Here is an 18972-nt window from a genome sequence, read left to right as displayed (position 1 = left end):
TGTCTTTTATATTCAAACCTATCACATTTGTACCTCATGTGCGCGTAGTTAAATATTTATGCTTGTTTTGGAGACATGCGACATGACCGACATGATTAGTGATTAGTTACTACAGCGAAAAGTAATATTAGAAAATTTAGGTCACACAACTATCAGGGTATTGCAATGTGATTTAGAGCTCCCAAGGTCAAATTTGTGTAACGCCAGTATGCTTCTATACAACATACATTTAAGCAAATGAAAGATTGACCAACTATCAACACCACAATTCGGCGATGGCAATGAGTAATATATAATTATTGTGGTCTGAAAAATAAAACCAATGTGAAATTAGCCCCTGTTTCATGGTTATAAAATATACCTATTGCACCTATTTGTAGTTTCATCGGCCATTTTGCACAAAGATTTTTATTGCAATTCCGAAGTACCCACCTCTGATTAACTGATAAAAGTGTTTGACCTCTCCCCCAACCCAACTTTTTAAAGGTGCTTGCTTGTTTACTTGCCAAAACATTCATTATCCACTTCCACTTGAAGTATTTTGACATGTCTTTGAAATCGCTATATCGTCGCTGGAAAACCGAACGGTCCTATGTCCATTTTTGTAAATTTTGACTTTGACCACATAATTTGGATATAAACCAGTTTTGTTTTCAATTTACCTTGAAAATTCAGGTTCATATGTCCACTTCACTAGCTATTCATGCTACTTAGAATCTTGGAACCCGGTTAAAGCAAAAGATCTGTGTCTAAATAGTGATAGAAGAAAAATTACAAAATACTGTAAGTGGACGTAGAACATTCTGGTTTTACAGTGATGATATACCGTATACTTGTTGGTAGTAGAAATTTGAGGCATTACCTCTACTTCTACTCAAGCCGCAAAGCACACTACTTTTGATAACCTCTGGCTGTATTGACGTATTGTAGTTTGCATTTGGAAGACGTTTTCTTTGGATTTTAGCAACTCGAGGCTGTCTCCTGGAACTCAAACGGGCATGAATTCATGACGGCGCACAGCGACGGGAGTCTGTTGACTTGGCAGTTGACTGACAATGATGTAATCCCAGCTCCGAATATTCCTTATGGTGAGTCCATCTGTCCATTCTTGTTGTTAGTAAACTGTTTTGGCGTTGTGTTTGCCCAGCGTCTGCTTTTTTATTGTGCCATCGAATATGCATGTGCAAAATATTGATTTGGGTGGCGCTTGTGATTTCATACACGGCAATTTCTCATGTGACGGCCAAAGTTGGTTTACATTTATCGATGACGCAATGCCTACAATAGCGTGAATTACCTTATTGTCACGTGAAGTATTGGCTATTTTTTGTGTGGTCGTTATGGTACTCCGTTATATCAGGAGCATGCTTATTAAAGCTTTTAAGTGAAGTGAATTTTTCAACGCCAGGACAGTACAGCACTCTCTGAAATATTATTTACATTTCAAAGCCCACTCCCATCACAATTTTGATATATCGGTTCGCTTCTAATGCTGGCCATTGGGATATCAGTGTAGTCATATTGTTGCTAAAAATGTTGATACCTTCTCATCCAATTTCTCTACTGCGTTTTTTAAAGATTAATTGACAGTAGGATTAACACAGTCTAAGACAAAGGTGGCTTCCTGGCCGCATTCAGCATATGAATCCCTTGCTGGGCCGCATTATGGTATACTCGGAATTATAAGCCATGACGCAAGCTTACAAACAATTTGTGCATTGATTCGATGAACGCACATGCTTCAAAAACACGAACGAGCTTTTATAAGCTGGCCATCTTCAATCAATTCGCCAAAATTAAGGACCAATGCAGGTTGTGCCGACTGCTAATTCTTGAAAAATGTTTGAAATTTGAATATGGGAGCAGCGATCGGCTCATAGGTATATGCTGATTCTGCGTTTGGTCAACTTCAGAAGGCACAATGCCGATAGCGCCATTTCCACTTTGATTTTCTTGGATGTTTAGCAATCAAAACGCTTCAAAATACGTTGGCCTCGAGGACGGGCTATTGCACCAACAAGAATATATTTATCAATATTTTTATTTTGTATCTCGATTCCTTTGCGGCCCGCTGGCAGTAGTTTGCCCACCCCTGGTCTAAGATATGTCGGGTCTGGGTTTTCTCAAAAATATTTGAATTTACCTATATGATGAAAACTGGACCACTATGGTGCTGATGTATCATATCGCTAATAATAGTTATAGAATATCTATGAATTGATATTGGAAATTTCCAATTTATCCCTCTCATTCTGCTATTTCGAACCCTAAGTCTTTCTAAATCCGCAAATTGAGTTTTCGTTTTTAGCTGACTTTTACATGAATTTTAAGCATTTATATTACAAGGTTCCTGTAAACTTTCTCTGTTGACCACCAGCTCATGGTGTAAGAGTGATAGCTACTTTTGTGCTACTATAGAAAAGACGCTTGTATGATAATGTACAAGGTGTGTTATTTGCTGCACGGTCAGAGACCAGCACTTTTTTATTTATGTGAGCTGTTTTTCTAATCATAACTCACTTCTATGTTTTGATTCAGGCCCTTTTCCTTGCAAAGCCATCACGCGGGTTTTGTGGAAGACTTCGAAAACGTATGACGTCATTTTTCCTTTTTGTCGCGTTACTGCGATATTGACAACGGTACGTTGTTTCGTTATAGGCAACCTTTCGTGGTGTTTAGCGGCGGTATGCCGCGAGCCAATTATGGCGACAGGCACTGCGTCAGCGTCATCTGTGGACGGGACCATGTGACTTTCGATATTACGTCGCGGATCATTGATTTCTTTGTGGTGTGCGAGAACAGCGGAGCGTTTGAAGGTGATATGAATTGGCGTGTGCGATATGTGAAACTGTTTTTTTTTTTATCGATGGAATGCAAAATTTTGTGCTTGAGACTAGTAACAGTTCCAAAAAGTAGATTTGAACATGGAGCCGCATACTTTGAGCAGTTAATTGGAAGTGTTTAGTTCTGAAATTTTGAAGTTCATCTTAGTAACTAACGCAAAACGTCATTCGACGCTACAAATTTTAGAAAATAGACTCAGTTACAGCAATACAGGGGCTATTTCGGCCAGGTATTGAGGCAATTTCACACGTAAAAGGTGATGCAAACATACCCACAATCTTCTTTCTACCTACAAAAGTAAAAACGCAAGAAGTGAGTAGTTTTGCCTTGAAAACGATGCGGTGAAAGTGGTCTCAAAACAACCATCCGAGTAACCTCCGACCCCAAGCCGATTATAGACGTGTGTATTTCCGACGTGCATATATCAAGTTTCATGGGGAGCCTAGTTGATGATCATGTGAAACACCATATATTTCGACATAAGTATCGACACTAATTAGTGATGGCCATGGGGAACACTTCTTGACACAGATCAAAAAAGTACAGCAGGCCCCTGCCTTTTCTCACTCTTATCATCCTGCGTAGTTTCGTAAACCCTTCTTCTCCTACTCTTCAGATGACGAAAATCCGGAATACCTCATCATTCTCGCCGAGGAAGAGCTTATCGCTATCGACTTGACAAAGGAGGGGTGGCCTTCCATGACCCCGCCTTACCTCTCTTCCCTGCACTCTTCCGCGATCACCTGCTCCGCCCACGTCAGCGGCATGTCCAGCCAGGTGTGGCAGAAAGTCGAGGCCGCGGCGCAACGCGCCAATCTCTTGGACGGCAGGAATAAAAAGAAGCCGCATATCTCCTTGGATTCGGTACGTGGGATGTTTTTTTTTAGGCTAGATTAGATTTTAGGACTTGGATCTACGAGTACTCACATACATTCTGTTACCTGTTACCTGTTTCATGGAATTGGTAAATTTCCTGAAATTATGTAGGCCTACACTGTAATGTATTTATTTATTGCATCATTTGCTATTCATTATTTCTTTGTTTTCTAAGCATATATATTCTGAACTGTTGCTGTATGTGTCTGTGTGTATGCACATTAGGGCTGTTCAAAAATAACCTTTTTTCCTGAATCTTGCTGATTACTTGATTAAATCGTTAGGTTGCCATAAAAACCGACACACGCCAAATTTGAATTCATTCCAACCAACATTCGCGGATTTCGTAGAGTTTGAAAATTTTGAATTTGCCTAAAAATGCAAAAAACAATTTTTTTCAAATTTTCCTTCCAACCTTATGAAATTGTTGCGCTGTCTTCAAAAACGATGGAAAACAAATTTGACTCAATTCCAAGCTGCAGAAGCGGGGTTATTCAAGTTTTTTGATGATAATTCTGGGATGATCCACCAATCAAGGATAATCCCAGAATTATCAAAGAAAAACTGAAATAACTCCACTTCTACGGCTTTGAATAGAGTCAAATTTGTTTTGCATCGTTTTTGAAGACAGCGCAACAATTTCATGGGGTTGGCAGAAAAATTTGAACAAAATTTTTTTTTTTGCATTTTTAGGCAAATTCAAAAATTTCAAACTCAACGAAATCCGCGAATATTAGTTGGAATGAATTCAAATTTGGTGTGCGTTGTTTTTTAAGGCAACCTAACGATTTAATCAAGTAATCAGCAAGATTCAGGAAAAAAGGTCATTTTTGAACAGCCCTAATGCACATTTAATATATATTATGTCTATGTAATGTGCTGAAGTTTTTAATAACCTGTCTTTTATACTAACTCCGATGGCCTCTTCTTTCTAGTTTTCTTGGTGTGATGAATATAAACCTATCCATCTATCTCATTCTGCTCTCTTATCTCTAAGACGCCCTTTATAAAGGCGATTTGAATACACATGAACAGTAAACCCATTTCCGTATTACCTATTCTATATTCATGGCATGCTGATGCACATAATTGGTGGGTACTGATGTTTGGAGCCAATGCTTGACACAAATGCGATTTTACAGCACAATATGATCTGGGATTTACAGTTTACAGTACCAGTGCCTGAGTAGCCGGTGGGAAATCTTAGAGTTATTGCAATCCTAGGCATCGTAATTCGTAACCTTCCGGAATCTAGATGCTTCAATATGAAATCCGATTGCTCCTACCCTGTATTGTAACTTTCCCAAGATCGGATGGTTACACTGAATTGTGCTTTATGCTAGCGTACTAGACCTCTGTCCTTTTGACATATTCCGATTTTTGTAGCGTTGGCCAATCGACGGGGGTGTCAATCTAGTCGCACCGTTACCAGAACGAAGCGATAGGGAACTATTACTTACCGGGCATGAAGACGGAACGATCAAGGTTTGTAATTTTCTGTTTCACGTATAACACTTGACAGTTTAAGATTTTTGGTGAATCTTTCATTGGAAAAGCGGAATATAGACATTGATGTGTTTCTGGATACGCTATTTATTGAGTTTTACTACTGGGTAATATTCAAGTCAAACATATTTTGGTTAATTAACGTTACGCTGTGGTTAAAGTGTCTTGTTTGATGTAAGAAACTGTCTTCATGAAGTTTTATTCCATGTAATTTAACACACTTGTAAACTCGCGGCGGTACTGTGATTTAGAGCCGTGCAATCATTTGTAACCGTCCATGAAATTATTATAACACCATCATAATTACCGTATTTGCTGATTTTACTATAAGGTGGACATAATACTTGTGCCTATATGTAACCTAGTAACTTGTGGTGATAAATCATTGCTAAGATTTGATAGCTCACGAAGTCTACACTGAGGTGCGTGATATCATCTGTCCGCTAAGTATTGAATTTTATGACACGTGTGATATGCGTTTGACCTCGTTTAGTTTTGGGACGCGACCACCTCATGCCTGAAACCTGTGATGAAACTTTATACCTCTTACCTCTTCGTTACCGACGGCGATACAATTGATAACGACGGATTCGAGGATGAATACCCGCCTTTTCGAAAGGTAACGTATCTAGATTGGATGATGTGTGGTTATTTTGGATTTTGAATCTGACATTTGTCATCTCTTTAACAGATCGGAGAGTTCGATCCATATAGCGACGATCCGAAATTGGGAATTAGGAAATTAGCGATGTGCCAACAGACCGGTACAGTTGTGGCTGGAGGTACAGCTGGACAGGTTGGTATTTACTGCTAACTAAATGATCTTTTCAAGCAGGGTTACGTGTATTTATATGTAGTATTAAATTGGTGCTCACCATAGTCATTCCATTCTCATTATCTCGGCACAGGCTACCATGTATTTTAGATTTTAAATTGATACAGACCCTTCCTCAGCCTATGTATTTTTGAAGCGTGCATTCTCAAGTAATTTCCTGTCAACATGAACTATGTCTTTGATATTATATACATAATATGTGTATCACGCTTTTGACCGTAAACGTCAGATTCCATGTTGCTTAATTCCTGCCTGCCTCTGTTTATAGTTGATATCATTTGTTCTCAACCTTTTCAGCTTATGTAATTATACGATTTGAAATAAATTTATTGGACCGGTCAAGTTTTAAAATAAGTATCAAACCACGACGAAATTATGACAAAAGTACGCAACACAAAACAAAGAATTGGAACTTTATTGTAATGATAAATTTGCTGCTGTCTTTTGACACTACACTGGTCATGAATGGTTCTATTGAATTTTTAACACCTTAATTTTCAAATACCAAGGTTTTCGTATTTGTGCTATCTGACGATGCAATTGAGACAAGTCTGACGACGAAAGAGGTCGATATATTACATGAAAGGTCGGGTTTCACATGGAAAGGGCACGACAAACTTATACCAAAGGATATTCACCTCTCTTTAGAACCCGGTAAGCTTTGATTCGATATGTGTTACGGTTCTATATTGACGCTTTGACTTTTGCTTTTGAAGGATATCAAGTGAACAGCGTAGTGCAATGCAAACCGCCGGCGGGTATAACCGCTATTAATGTCCAGGCGCAGTGGGGTCTACTCGGGTTTGGAACAAGTCACGGTTATGCTTTATTTGACTATCAGCAGGTAAATAAATACGCTCAAAGTCCTTTTACTGTATTCTACTGGTAGTTTATTTTAGCGAATTCAACGGCGGTAATATCAGGAAATTCTATGGGGGAGGTTTTTGATAACTTTCTGTTGTACGGACTGGATCATCTGTGTCTATTGGAACATTGACGATATTTTTCATTTTAATGTGGTTTAACTTTTTAGGTATAGAGGCATCTTGTTAGCGGTACTCCAGATGGACCAGTCACTTGAAATTTAACAGTGTGTACTGTCAACACAATTCCTTTCACATCGCCGTAATAAGTGCGTCCCGAGTCTGTGTTGGGGCATCCATTGACGATAGTTACTTCGGGTTATAGTAATTTGACGACTTGATACATCGCAACCATGCCGAAACGTGAGGTCTGCCTAGTTTAAAAGGGAAATTTTCCATTCTATCAAATCGTCAATTGCACGATTCCTTTCGCGTTGCCAAGTATGTTCTGAGCTGGTGACATAAATTTTACGTGGCCACCGCTACGATAACTTTACGTTGTACAGACCTCATTAACTATGTCCGTGGGAAACATTTAGAATAGCTGTATGGTTATGAAATGTATTTCCTTTACACCGACAGAACAAGTCCATTCCAAGCCAAAGCCAGGGCCTTCAATTTTACGGGGCCGCTTTTTTGTAACTTTGGTTCATAACGGACCTGTTTTTACTATATGTACGGGGTGCATTGACAATAATTTTTCTGTTATAAAACTTGTTTCCTTTCTCGCCATCAGAACAAGTGCGTCCTGAGTCAGTGCACGCTGGAAACGGGCGACCACTCGGCGATGGACGGTCACTTCACGCGGGCCAAGTCCTTCAAAATGTCGCTGCGTCAGTCGATACGGCGATTGCGGGGCAGTTTCAAGCGCGGGAAGGACGGCCAGAAAGCGCGGGTGTCCGGGAGACGGAGAAATTACCGCCGGGGTGACATGTCGAAGGTTTGTCTTTCATTTTCTTTGTTGAGTGCAAAATGACGAACGACACTTCAAATAGGTGCCATTTTCCATCCATTGACTATTTGCTGTCGAAAGAAATTAGTTGATTAAAACAATATCATTTCGGCAAAAGCGAAGGTAGACTCAGAACAGAAGTGCTCTCATCGCCTCTGTGGTCGTGCAACGCTCGAAATGAGCATTGCGTTAAAATGCCTCTTTGCCTTGCAGAAATTACAGGAAGCCAACGCCGCCCTTGTGGACGAAGAGGAGGCGCCTGGCGGGGCAGGCACTGGCACGTGGTCGCCGGCGGGGCAGCGTAAAGTGGAAGCTCGCGCCGCCGACGAAGGCATGAGCGGAATGATTCGGTGCATTTACTTCGCAAACACTCACATTCGAGATAGTAAGTCCCTGTTCGATTTCATACGTTGTTGTGGCAGTTGCGGACAAATTCACAAATTCTTGCTCAACTTCGCTATTGAGTTAACTATGCTAGAATTGAAACTGTGTCTCTTTCTCAATAGTAATGATGAGCCTCTCCGCTATTTGCCCCCAGACACAACCTGAGGATCGCGAAGGCACTGACCTTGCAGTTTTTTATGTAGCTTCTCAAATAGGCTTCGAGAGGGTGCTGATCTTTTTTTATTGTCCAGATTAGCAAAACTTACCTCAACAGTTCAAATATCTGCCTATTATGCGACATTGAAGTAAATAATACCCGTTGAACTTCAGCATATCGCTCTTGACACGATCCCCCAGGTCGATCACTACAAAGAAATGTAGCTGCAAATTAGTTGTGATTAACGTACGTTGCCTTTCGCTACATATTTTGTAAGATATCATACGTCCCAATTAGGCTACAACGCATCCACAAAGGTAAGCAAGTATCGAAACGATGATTCTCGTGTCTTAGATAACTGTTAGTGGCAAGGATGTAAACTACTCGACTAAAATCATGGAAATTAATACTCAATTCGGATTCCAGTACTAGAATCGGTTTGCTCAGTGCTAATTACAACTTTGTCTGACTTTTGTTCCCTCTATTATACGTATGTGTTTGACGTTATTCTCTCACATCCAATTTCAGCGGTCAGCCTATCTCCGACGTTTTGGATCGGCACCAACACCGGGTCTATCTACGTCTACGGGCTGGACGTTCCAGACTACAGCAAGAGGCAAGAACTGGAAGTGACCTCGATAATAGGTGGGTGTCCGTGTCCTCACCGTTGATTTAGCATAAGTGATCAGAAACAGAGTATTTCTACAAAGTACTCGAGTAGGTTTTGCTTACTTGCTCCATTTAATCGAGTGGTTATGTTTCCGACTAACTGTCAAAATTATGCGAGCAGTGGCGTAGCCTGGGGTAGAATCAGAGAAACCTCTACCCCCTTCCGAAGCTTGACTCTACCCCTTTTTATAACCCCTTATTGCTCTCGGAGAGAGTAATCCGCTTATCCCTTATTCCGAATTCCTTCGAATATTGTTCTTTTTGTATGTTGCCGTACACTGTCTTAACGACCTAAAACTGTATAATTAACCACTGGTCATACTAGATTATGCCGCCACCTTCAGTCATCAATAGCGCACTGAAATTTGTTTGTGATTCCCCTCCCCTGCTTTGTGAGTCAGTCGTTATTCACATCTCAGCACAGAATTGAATAAAATCTACCTAAATCTATATGTTAATATGGCATATGTTTATGCGTGTAGACATTTTATTGCGAGAAAGATTATCTGATCCTTGTTGCAGTGGCATTTGTACACAGATTTAAGCCAATTCATCGATTAGAATTTAGAACATTGTTTTCAAAATATCCCTCATCTCCACCCCTTTGTTTACCTGTCCCTCCTTTTCCGATCAAATGTGCGTTTTAAATCATTTGAGTACTTCTCATATCTTTCATTTTCACACTTTCAAAGTAGTCTTGACATGATTTTGAATTTTGAAAATATCTGCTTTTGCTTGTAATTGAATAGACATTTACATTGACTACTTTGACGAAGTCTGTGATTTACCCCGCAAATTAATCTCGTATCTGGTTTTCAGGTAAGGAGATTCAGCTCATGCACCGGGCTCCTGTTATCGATGTGACGGTCGTGGATGCGCACGGATCGCCGGTACATCTGAGTAGTGGCAAGACGTCGAACGGCACCGGTCACGGTTCTGCGTCTCATCATTCTGTTGTTATCAGGTCGGTTGTCAGATATTGATGTGCATGAGAATAGGCTCAAGTCACTGCCCAGACTCGACTTCATTCTTGTTTCGAGCCACGTTCAAGTATTCTAATATTCTACTTTGCAAAACAACGGGTTCAAGACTAGGCCTATATTTGCTGTATTCCATTTCCGTTTATGGTTTGGATGTCTTCAGCTCAATCAGCAGCCACATGAAAGACAAAACATCATAATGGCCGTCATAATGGCCTGATTGACATCGTAGTAGCATTACAATCATTGTGTTCATATATAAATTCAGTCAGGTGGATAAGATCTAAATTTCGATGAAATAGGGTGACAAGTTTCTCCCACTCGCTCAAACATGATTTCACCTTTAAACAAATATAAAGTCGATGCTGTTTTTATAGCCGTTATGCACATTTCAGTCAATAATCGTCACTTGCGATAAATTATACTGGAGCATTCTCTTCTATTTACATGAATAACCTCCTCAGCTCGTATGGTTTTATTGTTTAGGAATGGTACTGCAGTAAGTTTGACTAGTTCTGCGTGGTTAAGCGTATAGTAAATTATGCATATGTATCCGCACATTACAATCAAAGAGCAGGAACTGAAAATATTTAATGACTTGAAATCTACTCGAAATCTTGAATTTTGAGATGACTAAATTCGAGTCTCTTTGAAGATTTGCTCGACATAACGCTTGACTTGACTTAATTAATCTTAAATGACTCGAGTTGGCTGTAAGGTAGTGACTAGATCCCAACACTGGTGTGAGATGCGCCGTGTCCAGAATTATTGTGTATTTTTCCAATTCCAACATTATTGTATGATGGCAATTCACTACTTCATGTTCTTTGCACAAAAAGTCCTTTCCTATTTTTGTAATAAACGTCTCTAATTGTTTCCGTTTTTAGCTCGGAAGAACAATTCAAGGTGTTTTCGCTGCCCAAGATATCGCCGCGGAAAAAATTAAAACTGACCGCCATCGACGGGTCTTTGGTACGGAAGGTGGTGCATTCGCGGTTCAATTCTGGCACGAATCCGGACTACAGCGAAAACGCGTTGGTCTGTCTCACGAATCAAGGTAATTTTCCAGTAATGAGATATTGAGTGGAGCAAAAATGGTTATATCTTATATGCACAAGAAAGAAATGTCTTTTTTGGGGGGCAATCTTCCGAATTTCTCAAATCAATGATCAGATGCAAAATGACAGATGTGGTTTGGCGATGAGGGAAGTAACTGTATGTACTAGTTATTTTGAAACCAAGGTGTTTTGGCAAAAAATTCAGTAGTTTGTTGCAGTTGACTCGGAAATTCTCTTGACAATATGTTGAATCGGATAGACAAGATGGTCTAAAAGTGGAGCGTACGGCTTGGGGTTCAATCCCCAGTTGCATGAGAACAAAGACGTGACCAGTAACATTGGTATCAATGGCTTCCCAGCTTGGTGCTCAGTATTACAGGGATAGGATGGAGGGGTGGTGGTGCAAGATTTAGAAAGCCCTACAAGGCTGTGTCTGCACCTTCCTTGTCCAGTGGCATATGCACATAGTGCACTCATGATATGCACAGATCGTGTGTATGTGTATCATGAGTCAGTGTATATACGCTGTATAACATAAAGGACAAAAATACACTATGTCTTATCTTATCTTTTTGACAGCCTATCTTCGAGTCAAAAAGCTCTTTTCCGTCTCAAAACCGAGTGAAACTATATAAATTTGCTTTGATATATCCGGTTTCACATACTTTGTTTTTCATTTTTCAAATTTTTCAGGCGAGATCTTGCTGCTGACCGTGTTGCCGTCATTCCGACCGCAAGTCAGCTACCCTTGCATCGCTACAAATAACCCTCTCGGAATCGGCTCGTCAATACTGACGACGACAGGCCAAGGTAAGTCGAAGATTCACTTTTTGGTCGCTTTTTACGGTGTTGAGATTTGCAACTTGCTCGGTAGACGTTACTGTAGTGTAGAATATGCTAAGAATAATGACTATCGTGAATTCGGCACTTGGCTGCCCCTAATCCTAATCCTAACGTAACCTAACGCATCGCATATGCATTAATACATACGTGCCAGGTGCTATTCATCATGCTGAATTCACCAAGTGTAGTAATCGCAGTTCACGCTGATATCGTCGCTGTCGAATCATAGTAGCTTATGTCGTGTTAATTTTTTTTTCTTCTTCTGGCCATATCTTTGCCATGATTAACTTTGCATGAATTTCTTTCTATGAATTTAAAAAATGGACATCGCGACGATATATAGTCTTACGTTTCTAATGCTGAATTCACTGGTAACCCCTAATAATGTTCGCTTTATTTTTACCTCGACTTTCTATTTCTATACATTCTACGATTAGCAGATTGTGGAAATCACCCTTTTTTATAGGTTTCTACCTTATGTCGTCGTCTGAATTCGAAAGATTCACGCTGGCCGTGTGCAATGTTGTCGAGCCCAAGTGTTTTGTGCGCGTCGACCCCGCGACCCCCATCACGCCGTTACCCAAGACGGTCACAACGGAAGCCGTTGTCCAGCAGGAAAACGAGGAGAACAACAGAAATAAGGTGGGGCTGGTTTTCGTGTTGAGATCGAGCGCCGGGTTAGTTATGCAATGTAGTTAAAGCAATTACACGAGGTTTCAAGGCTTCACAGTCTAAAACAGGTATAATTTTAGTACTTGATAATCTCCTACTACTTGACTCAAATCATTGTTGTGTCCAGCCTTGATTACAACCTTACTTTTCAACAGGGTTGTAACCAAGTCACAAGTCAATCTCACTTTTATAGTTTTGACTCGAGTCAAGTCGAGTCATACTCAATTCAACACCGAGTCCAAGTCGTCGAGCAGACATTCGAGTCCGAGTCATGGTATTATGACTCGAGTCCGAGTCCAAGTCATTGTGTTGACTGCCCTGTTTCCAGATAAAACCTTGTTAAATGCACTTTTATAACTCTGTTTGGTGATGTCGAATGGTTCGCGTTTATAGTATAGTAATTTCCCTCATTTTCATCCAACAGTTTCTGGTCGCATTTTCAGGTAGCAGTACTAATAGACGAAGTCCAAATAGGCTGGTTACTTTGCTATTCTTCGAAATCACAATGAAATGTCGGTCTTGGCCGTCTGAATCTCGAGTCATGTGACTTGGTTCGAGTCATGCGCAATGACTCGAGTCCAAGTCGAGTCAATACAAAGATTGACTCGAGTCGAGTCATTTCCGTATTTTGAGAAAATAACTCGAGTCATCAGAAACTCGTGACTCGAGTCTGACTCGAGTCATGACTCGAGTCATTACAACCCTGCTTTTCAATATGTTTGTAAAAATAATAATCAGTACTTCTCTAATTTCCGATAACACGTCGTCGACATCTTGGTCTCGATACTTACAGGACGCCGCGCCAACATCGCCAGACAAGAAAACTCCAAAGAAAGAAAAGCGCGAAGGATCCGTTGTGGTCGCCATGACGACGCCGTCTCCCAAGCAACCGTTGCTGGGCGACAGCGAAGACGAAGACGACGATTCGGAACACTTTGCCCAACACGAAAGTATGTATACATAGTTGTAGACCTTTATCTGCGGATTTTTTCGGCGTAATTTGTCTCGTGCGCAACAATCAATTTTGGGATTGGGACGATTTACGCGTAGAAATATGATGCGTGATTTTCGTAGAGCGTGATGTAACAGACGGGACTGCATGTGCGATTTCTGATGATTAATATCTTTTCTGGTGTGGTAACGTTTTTTTCCGACTTGTCCTGGTTTGACCAAGCTTCGGATGATTTGAGACTTACATGAAAAACTCAAGGCTTTGGAATAACACCAGCTAATTGGTCAAATTTCCTTTGAATTTTTGTCCGATCTGATACGCATTAACCTTCTCTTGTGCCAGTTCCAAAATACCATCGGAATTAGCGGTCTCTTTTAATCTTTGCGGGGAACCTACAAAAGTATCAATCAACAAAAACACTGTCATTGAACAATATTTCAATATGTCAAATATTTTGGGCTGGCACTCGTCAGGGGCAATCGTCAGCGACTAGTAAAGAATCCTAAATACGTTTGTACTTTGTATATCAACTGTGTATCACCGAATATGACGTGGCAATAAAATTCGAATAATTGAGGTGAACTAAGGCTTAACCTCTATGGACTATTTTTAGATTATACTCGAACTCTGTCTGTTAGCACAAGTTAGGTTGGTGGATTTGTGCAACTGAATATAATTCAATCGTATGTTGAAGTGCTGTGTCTCTCAGTGTCTCTTCAAAAGCGGTATTGAATATGTAGCTATGTTATAATCACATCCTCGCTATTGAGATCCGAACTACATCCAAATGTCCGTTTTCGTCTTGAGAATATACGGTATTAGTTGTAACTGTTTGTTATACTTACACGCTACACAGACGTAGTGGGCACACAGTTCGCTGCCTCACGAGTCGTCCTCATTTATTTCATCACCCGGCAAAGCTCACTCGTGCACATTCTCATGTTTCCGCTGCATGCACTCTTGTACGCTTGCTGTTTAATCGCGTTGGCCCCACTAACGATGTGCTTCCGAATGGTTCCGCGGTGGCGTTAGGTGTGTTAGAAGAGGCGGAACGAACCCTGGCCCAGCTCGACGTCGGCGCCCGGCATGACTCCGACGATGGTGATGTCGACGTGGATGAACTTTTGGGGTAAGGCGCGAATGACATTGCCACGTGGCTTGGTATGCGGGGGTGTATGGTTGCCTGCGGGAAGGTGTGTTTTTTATTGCGGATGAGTTTGCGTGCGCTTGCACACAGAGGCGATCAGTTAAGAAGTGTTATACTTTTCAAAGCACTCAAGTAGGATTTTGCCTGCTTGCATATGCTACTCTAATGGTTATGGGTTTAGACTCCTTCCTCTCTATAGGTGAAACTATATACCTTTTATACTTTGTATTTTCAAAAGTAGAATGAAATTTTAAGAAACTGACAGTTTTATCTACATTTCTGTCCAGTTTACCGTAATTTTCCATGTATAATGTGCAAAATTTTCGGATTCTTTTTGCCCTTGTATACGCGGGCGAAAATAGGCCATTGATTGCTGCACGCCCGCGTGGCAATCCACGTTAATTTATCACGCCAACGACAGGCCTGAACAATCGCGTATACAACAGACCCTGTGCGCAAGACGTAATCGCTGGTCTTGGTCTAAACAGTCGCATCTCCAGCAGGCCTGGTGCGCACGATATAATCGTTGGCCTTGTCAATCAGATACACAAAAGGCCACGTGCGCAAATTATAATCGCTTGCCTAAACAGTTTAGTCTCCAACAGGCCTGGTGCGCATGGTATGACTGTTGGCCTGAGCAATCGCATCTGTAACGGGCCTCGTGCGCAAGATATCGTTGCTGGCCTGAACTATCGCGTCGCGGGCCTCACAGGCTTTGGCTGCTATCTACAATCATTTAGAGACAATGCCGTTAAGTGTATAATCAGCAGCGATCGTTATGTCATGATTGTTCAACAGGGACCTCGCAAAACAGAATGACATCGAATACTAAAACATAACCATTGATGGTAACTTGTCATACGGGCAAGTTTGTCAACACGAGTAGGGCCTGTATAATCGGCATTTAAGCATGTACTATTCATGTACTGCGAATGCAGGGTGCTTACTATACATGGGTACAGGCTTGCTTTTTCCCAGAATCCACATGCTGACATGCCATTTCCGGAGTGTGTGTGCTGTGCGTATTATACATGGAAAATTACGGTACTCCAGTAGGTGTTGCCTACTTAAGCTTCTTGCTCTACCTCGACCTCGACAAATCCTGGCCTTGAATACCCACTTTTTTACTTACTCCAGAATTGCTACTTCTACTTGAGTGAATACTTACATACCTACTTTTACTTGAGTAATTGTTGTGAATGCTAAGCTAAGGCGGGGGTTTGGTCCACGTACTTATTTTAAAGGGTCCATGAAAGGCCAATGTCGAAACATAAAACTGCTACTAAGTAGTAGGGCTGGGCACGCGGCACAATGAATCGAGTTCTCGAATCAGGACTTTGCAGTTCAAAAAAATTTCCCGGACTAGGTAACAATACTTGCTCAGTTTCCAGGGGGGTGGAGGTGTGAACGGTACGAATTCCCCAACAAATTTTTGACATCGCGTCACATTATTATTTCCAACATTTCACCCCCGGCACACATTTTTTCTTTAGCTGGGTGTGTGGTTGTAGAACTCATTTTTGATGCAGGACAAGGCAGTAGCCGGGGGCCCTTATTAGTGGGTAAAAGGTTGACTGTGTACGTCTGGGTCAACATGTGTGTTCCCCGAGTAAATAGTTGCCTATCCTCCACCGAGAAGGCTGTAGTCTAAATAATATGATATATGGTCTTGATCGCAAACGCGAATTTTTCTCGTGTTTGAACGTGCATGCGTTTTACCGAAGATGGAATGTTATCGTGAAAGCGTTGAAGTTGTGTTATCATCAAGTCCCGAAGCTTCTGACTAGCGTGGCATGCAGCTTGGCTTATGCTGTTAGACTCGAGTGAGCTATGCTTGTATCGTACGCTTGAATGAACTTATCATGCTTGCCAGGCTGTGCTGGTTGTAGATTGTACCTTTGCTTGCTAACGTATCATCTCACTGCTGCGTAGTTGTCGTAGTTTTCATTGTGCATTTAGTAGACAGCGATCGTGTGGCGTATTCTTTTCTTCGCAATTTTGAACTTTTGAGTACGGCGTCCTTCCGCTTTGTAGCTTCCGGTGTGCATAGTTTCAATCAAATCCTTGGGGTGCTGGGTAGCTAACGTGTTCTAGACTGTAGTTATGTGGTGATGTTATTTGTATAATAAAACAGCATCCTATCTTTGATCAGCACTCCAAACTACATCTCTAATAAAATCTACATGTTCACGCTAATTGACAGATGCTTCTCATTGTGAATTAAATAGACCTCTCAATCTGTACAAATCCTGTGTGTTCAGCGTAAGTATGCCCGGTGCTGTAGTGGCAGAGCATGGAACATGTCTGTTTTTGGATAGCATTAGAACACCAAGTCGCATTTCCTCTACTTCTCATGCTAATTTATTATAGCAAAATTGATTGCGAGTAGTAATGTGGAATAATTATGCCATTCAGCAAAGGAATCTGAATGAAATGTGAAGTCCTTGTACTGAAAACTTGTCAATATCTCACCCGAATGAATATATATACGAACCGGTTTTAGTACAATTTTACGTAAAATGAAGTGTTGAGGTCACTTTGAGTACTATACAGCAACACAGTAAGTATCTCGAATGTAGTACAAAAGTAGAACTGTGGTATGTCGGAGTGACTTTCGAGCAATTTGCTAAATAGATTATGACTCTCCTGTAGGTAATCAATACCGCAATGAGTTGAGTTTGTGTTGTCAGGCTTTGTTTTCAATATTTTTTCTCAACCATCTTCAGGACGGTAGCCGAGGCGGAAATAAACATGGCAAATTGAAGGTTTTGCAAAATTGTACAAAAAGAAATAGAGTACGAAGAACTACCAAGTGCTGTAAAGAACCGAGTCGCCGACAAGGTCCTGACACACGGACAGACGTTCACCCAAATTGTTCATTGCTAAACGTTTTGCATGCGGGCCTAACCCGAGAGGGAGAGCCGTTTGTACAACAAACACGCTTTTCTGTAAGCATCGTTTCTTTGCCGCTTTGTATTCTATTTTTACTAATCCTCACAATTTTGTGCGTATCATATAAGGTACTAGGGAATCTTAGTGTTACAATGGTTCTGGCTTCAATTATGAGTTGTCTCTCCCGTGTCCGGTGATGATAGCAATGTGACAATGTTTGATCCCCTATTGGAGACGCGCCAATATCTTATTATGGTACATTTGTGTGAAGAGTTAAATCGAGTTTTCAATCGATGGGTCGCATGATATGACATGAAATTTATCTGTGAACCGTTTGCAAGCCATGTTATGTACGTCTGATAAATTTTATGGAGTATTTTAATGAAATGTGATCCTTTTTCTGTGTTAGGCAATGAAATCTCTCTTTACTATGTTTTTAAAATGATTGGTGCTATTTTTATGAAATGTTGCGATTTATCTGAATTATTCTATTCGCTGCTGTAGTGTGAAATTGTGCTATTTCAGCACCACTATCTGGTGTGAAATGAATCGACCCTAGCTACCATGGTTCACAGACTGGGTAGGCCTTGTATCTGCTTAGACTACAGTGACAGAGCTTGTACATTTTGCTACCGTTATAAAGGATTTCTGCCCCAAGGCCATGATAGATGTGAGGGGTTGGATTTAGGAGCACTTAGACAAGATTTTAGCCCCAGTCGCTCTATAACACAACTTATGCCGCATTACTAAATTATGGACAAGTTCAAAGTGCCTGGGTCGAGTGTTTGCTTATACCTAATCATTGCTGGTCCCAAGTCCCTACCGTGCATAAATTGGTTGTGTTCTACTCTGTAAATTATTTAGTTTTTAATCTGTAATTCTGATCTACAATTGCTCCCTTGCTTACAGACTGATATTGCCCACACCGTGGCCCAAATGGCATTGCCAATGCCACATCAACCGTCTATTGCTATTTCAGTGAGAATGTGTATTGTAACGTAGGATTGCCTCTTTTGATCTTCACTTATTTAAAACCTGGATTAAAATGATGTTAGATTTTGCTTTTATTTGCCTTTGAGAAGGAATTGGTGCTATCAGGGCACTTGAATCTTTCGGTACGTGGTGTCGCTAACTGTATCTGCATTTTGCCATTTCGTGTACCACTCGCACTAATAGCTGAATGTTTAATTATTTTTGTAGTTGTTTTAATCGATAATCATAGCTGACCGTTTTATGGTGTGTAATGTTATTTACTTGTCGTCGAAAATATCAATTTGTGCGAATATCCTTATCTTGTTCAGTTCGAAAAATTTGCCAGCGACTGATACAACTGGCCTGTCAA

The 18972-nt window shown here is 40.8% G+C and overlaps 1 protein-coding gene across 2 annotated transcripts in view; it reads left to right on the top strand.

The window, feature by feature from the left end:
* Positions 1 to 18915, top strand: part of LOC145443784 (lethal(2) giant larvae protein homolog 1-like) — a 28134-nt gene extending 9219 nt beyond the window's left edge. Inside the window, exons 7-25 of one of the 2 annotated variants that reach the window (XM_080321736.1) lie at positions 965 to 1088; positions 2539 to 2590; positions 2659 to 2816; positions 3461 to 3708; positions 5107 to 5205; positions 5720 to 5845; positions 5918 to 6022; positions 6571 to 6715; positions 6778 to 6905; positions 7661 to 7864; positions 8090 to 8261; positions 8946 to 9062; positions 9906 to 10050; positions 10954 to 11123; positions 11818 to 11934; positions 12434 to 12609; positions 13433 to 13589; positions 14624 to 14720; positions 17465 to 18915. In XM_080321736.1, coding sequence (XP_080177862.1) covers positions 965 to 1088; positions 2539 to 2590; positions 2659 to 2816; positions 3461 to 3708; positions 5107 to 5205; positions 5720 to 5845; positions 5918 to 6022; positions 6571 to 6715; positions 6778 to 6905; positions 7661 to 7864; positions 8090 to 8261; positions 8946 to 9062; positions 9906 to 10050; positions 10954 to 11123; positions 11818 to 11934; positions 12434 to 12609; positions 13433 to 13589; positions 14624 to 14720; positions 17465 to 17501 — 2577 coding nt within the window. In that variant the 3' untranslated portion in view covers positions 17502 to 18915. The remainder of the gene's footprint in view (positions 1 to 964; positions 1089 to 2538; positions 2591 to 2658; positions 2817 to 3460; positions 3709 to 5106; positions 5206 to 5719; positions 5846 to 5917; positions 6023 to 6570; positions 6716 to 6777; positions 6906 to 7660; positions 7865 to 8089; positions 8262 to 8945; positions 9063 to 9905; positions 10051 to 10953; positions 11124 to 11817; positions 11935 to 12433; positions 12610 to 13432; positions 13590 to 14623; positions 14721 to 17464) is intronic. The other variant, XM_080321737.1, reaches the window with a different exon arrangement.
* The last annotated feature ends 57 nt before the right edge of the window (positions 18916 to 18972 follow it).

This window comes from Botryllus schlosseri, chromosome 7 (assembly GCF_051294905.1).
Source record: "Botryllus schlosseri isolate E-star chromosome 7, Bs_hap1, whole genome shotgun sequence".
Classification (NCBI taxonomy): domain Eukaryota; kingdom Metazoa; phylum Chordata; class Ascidiacea; order Stolidobranchia; family Styelidae; genus Botryllus; species Botryllus schlosseri.
The sequence above is the reverse complement of the archived record's forward strand: the minus strand, read 5'-3'. Positions and strand labels throughout refer to the sequence as shown.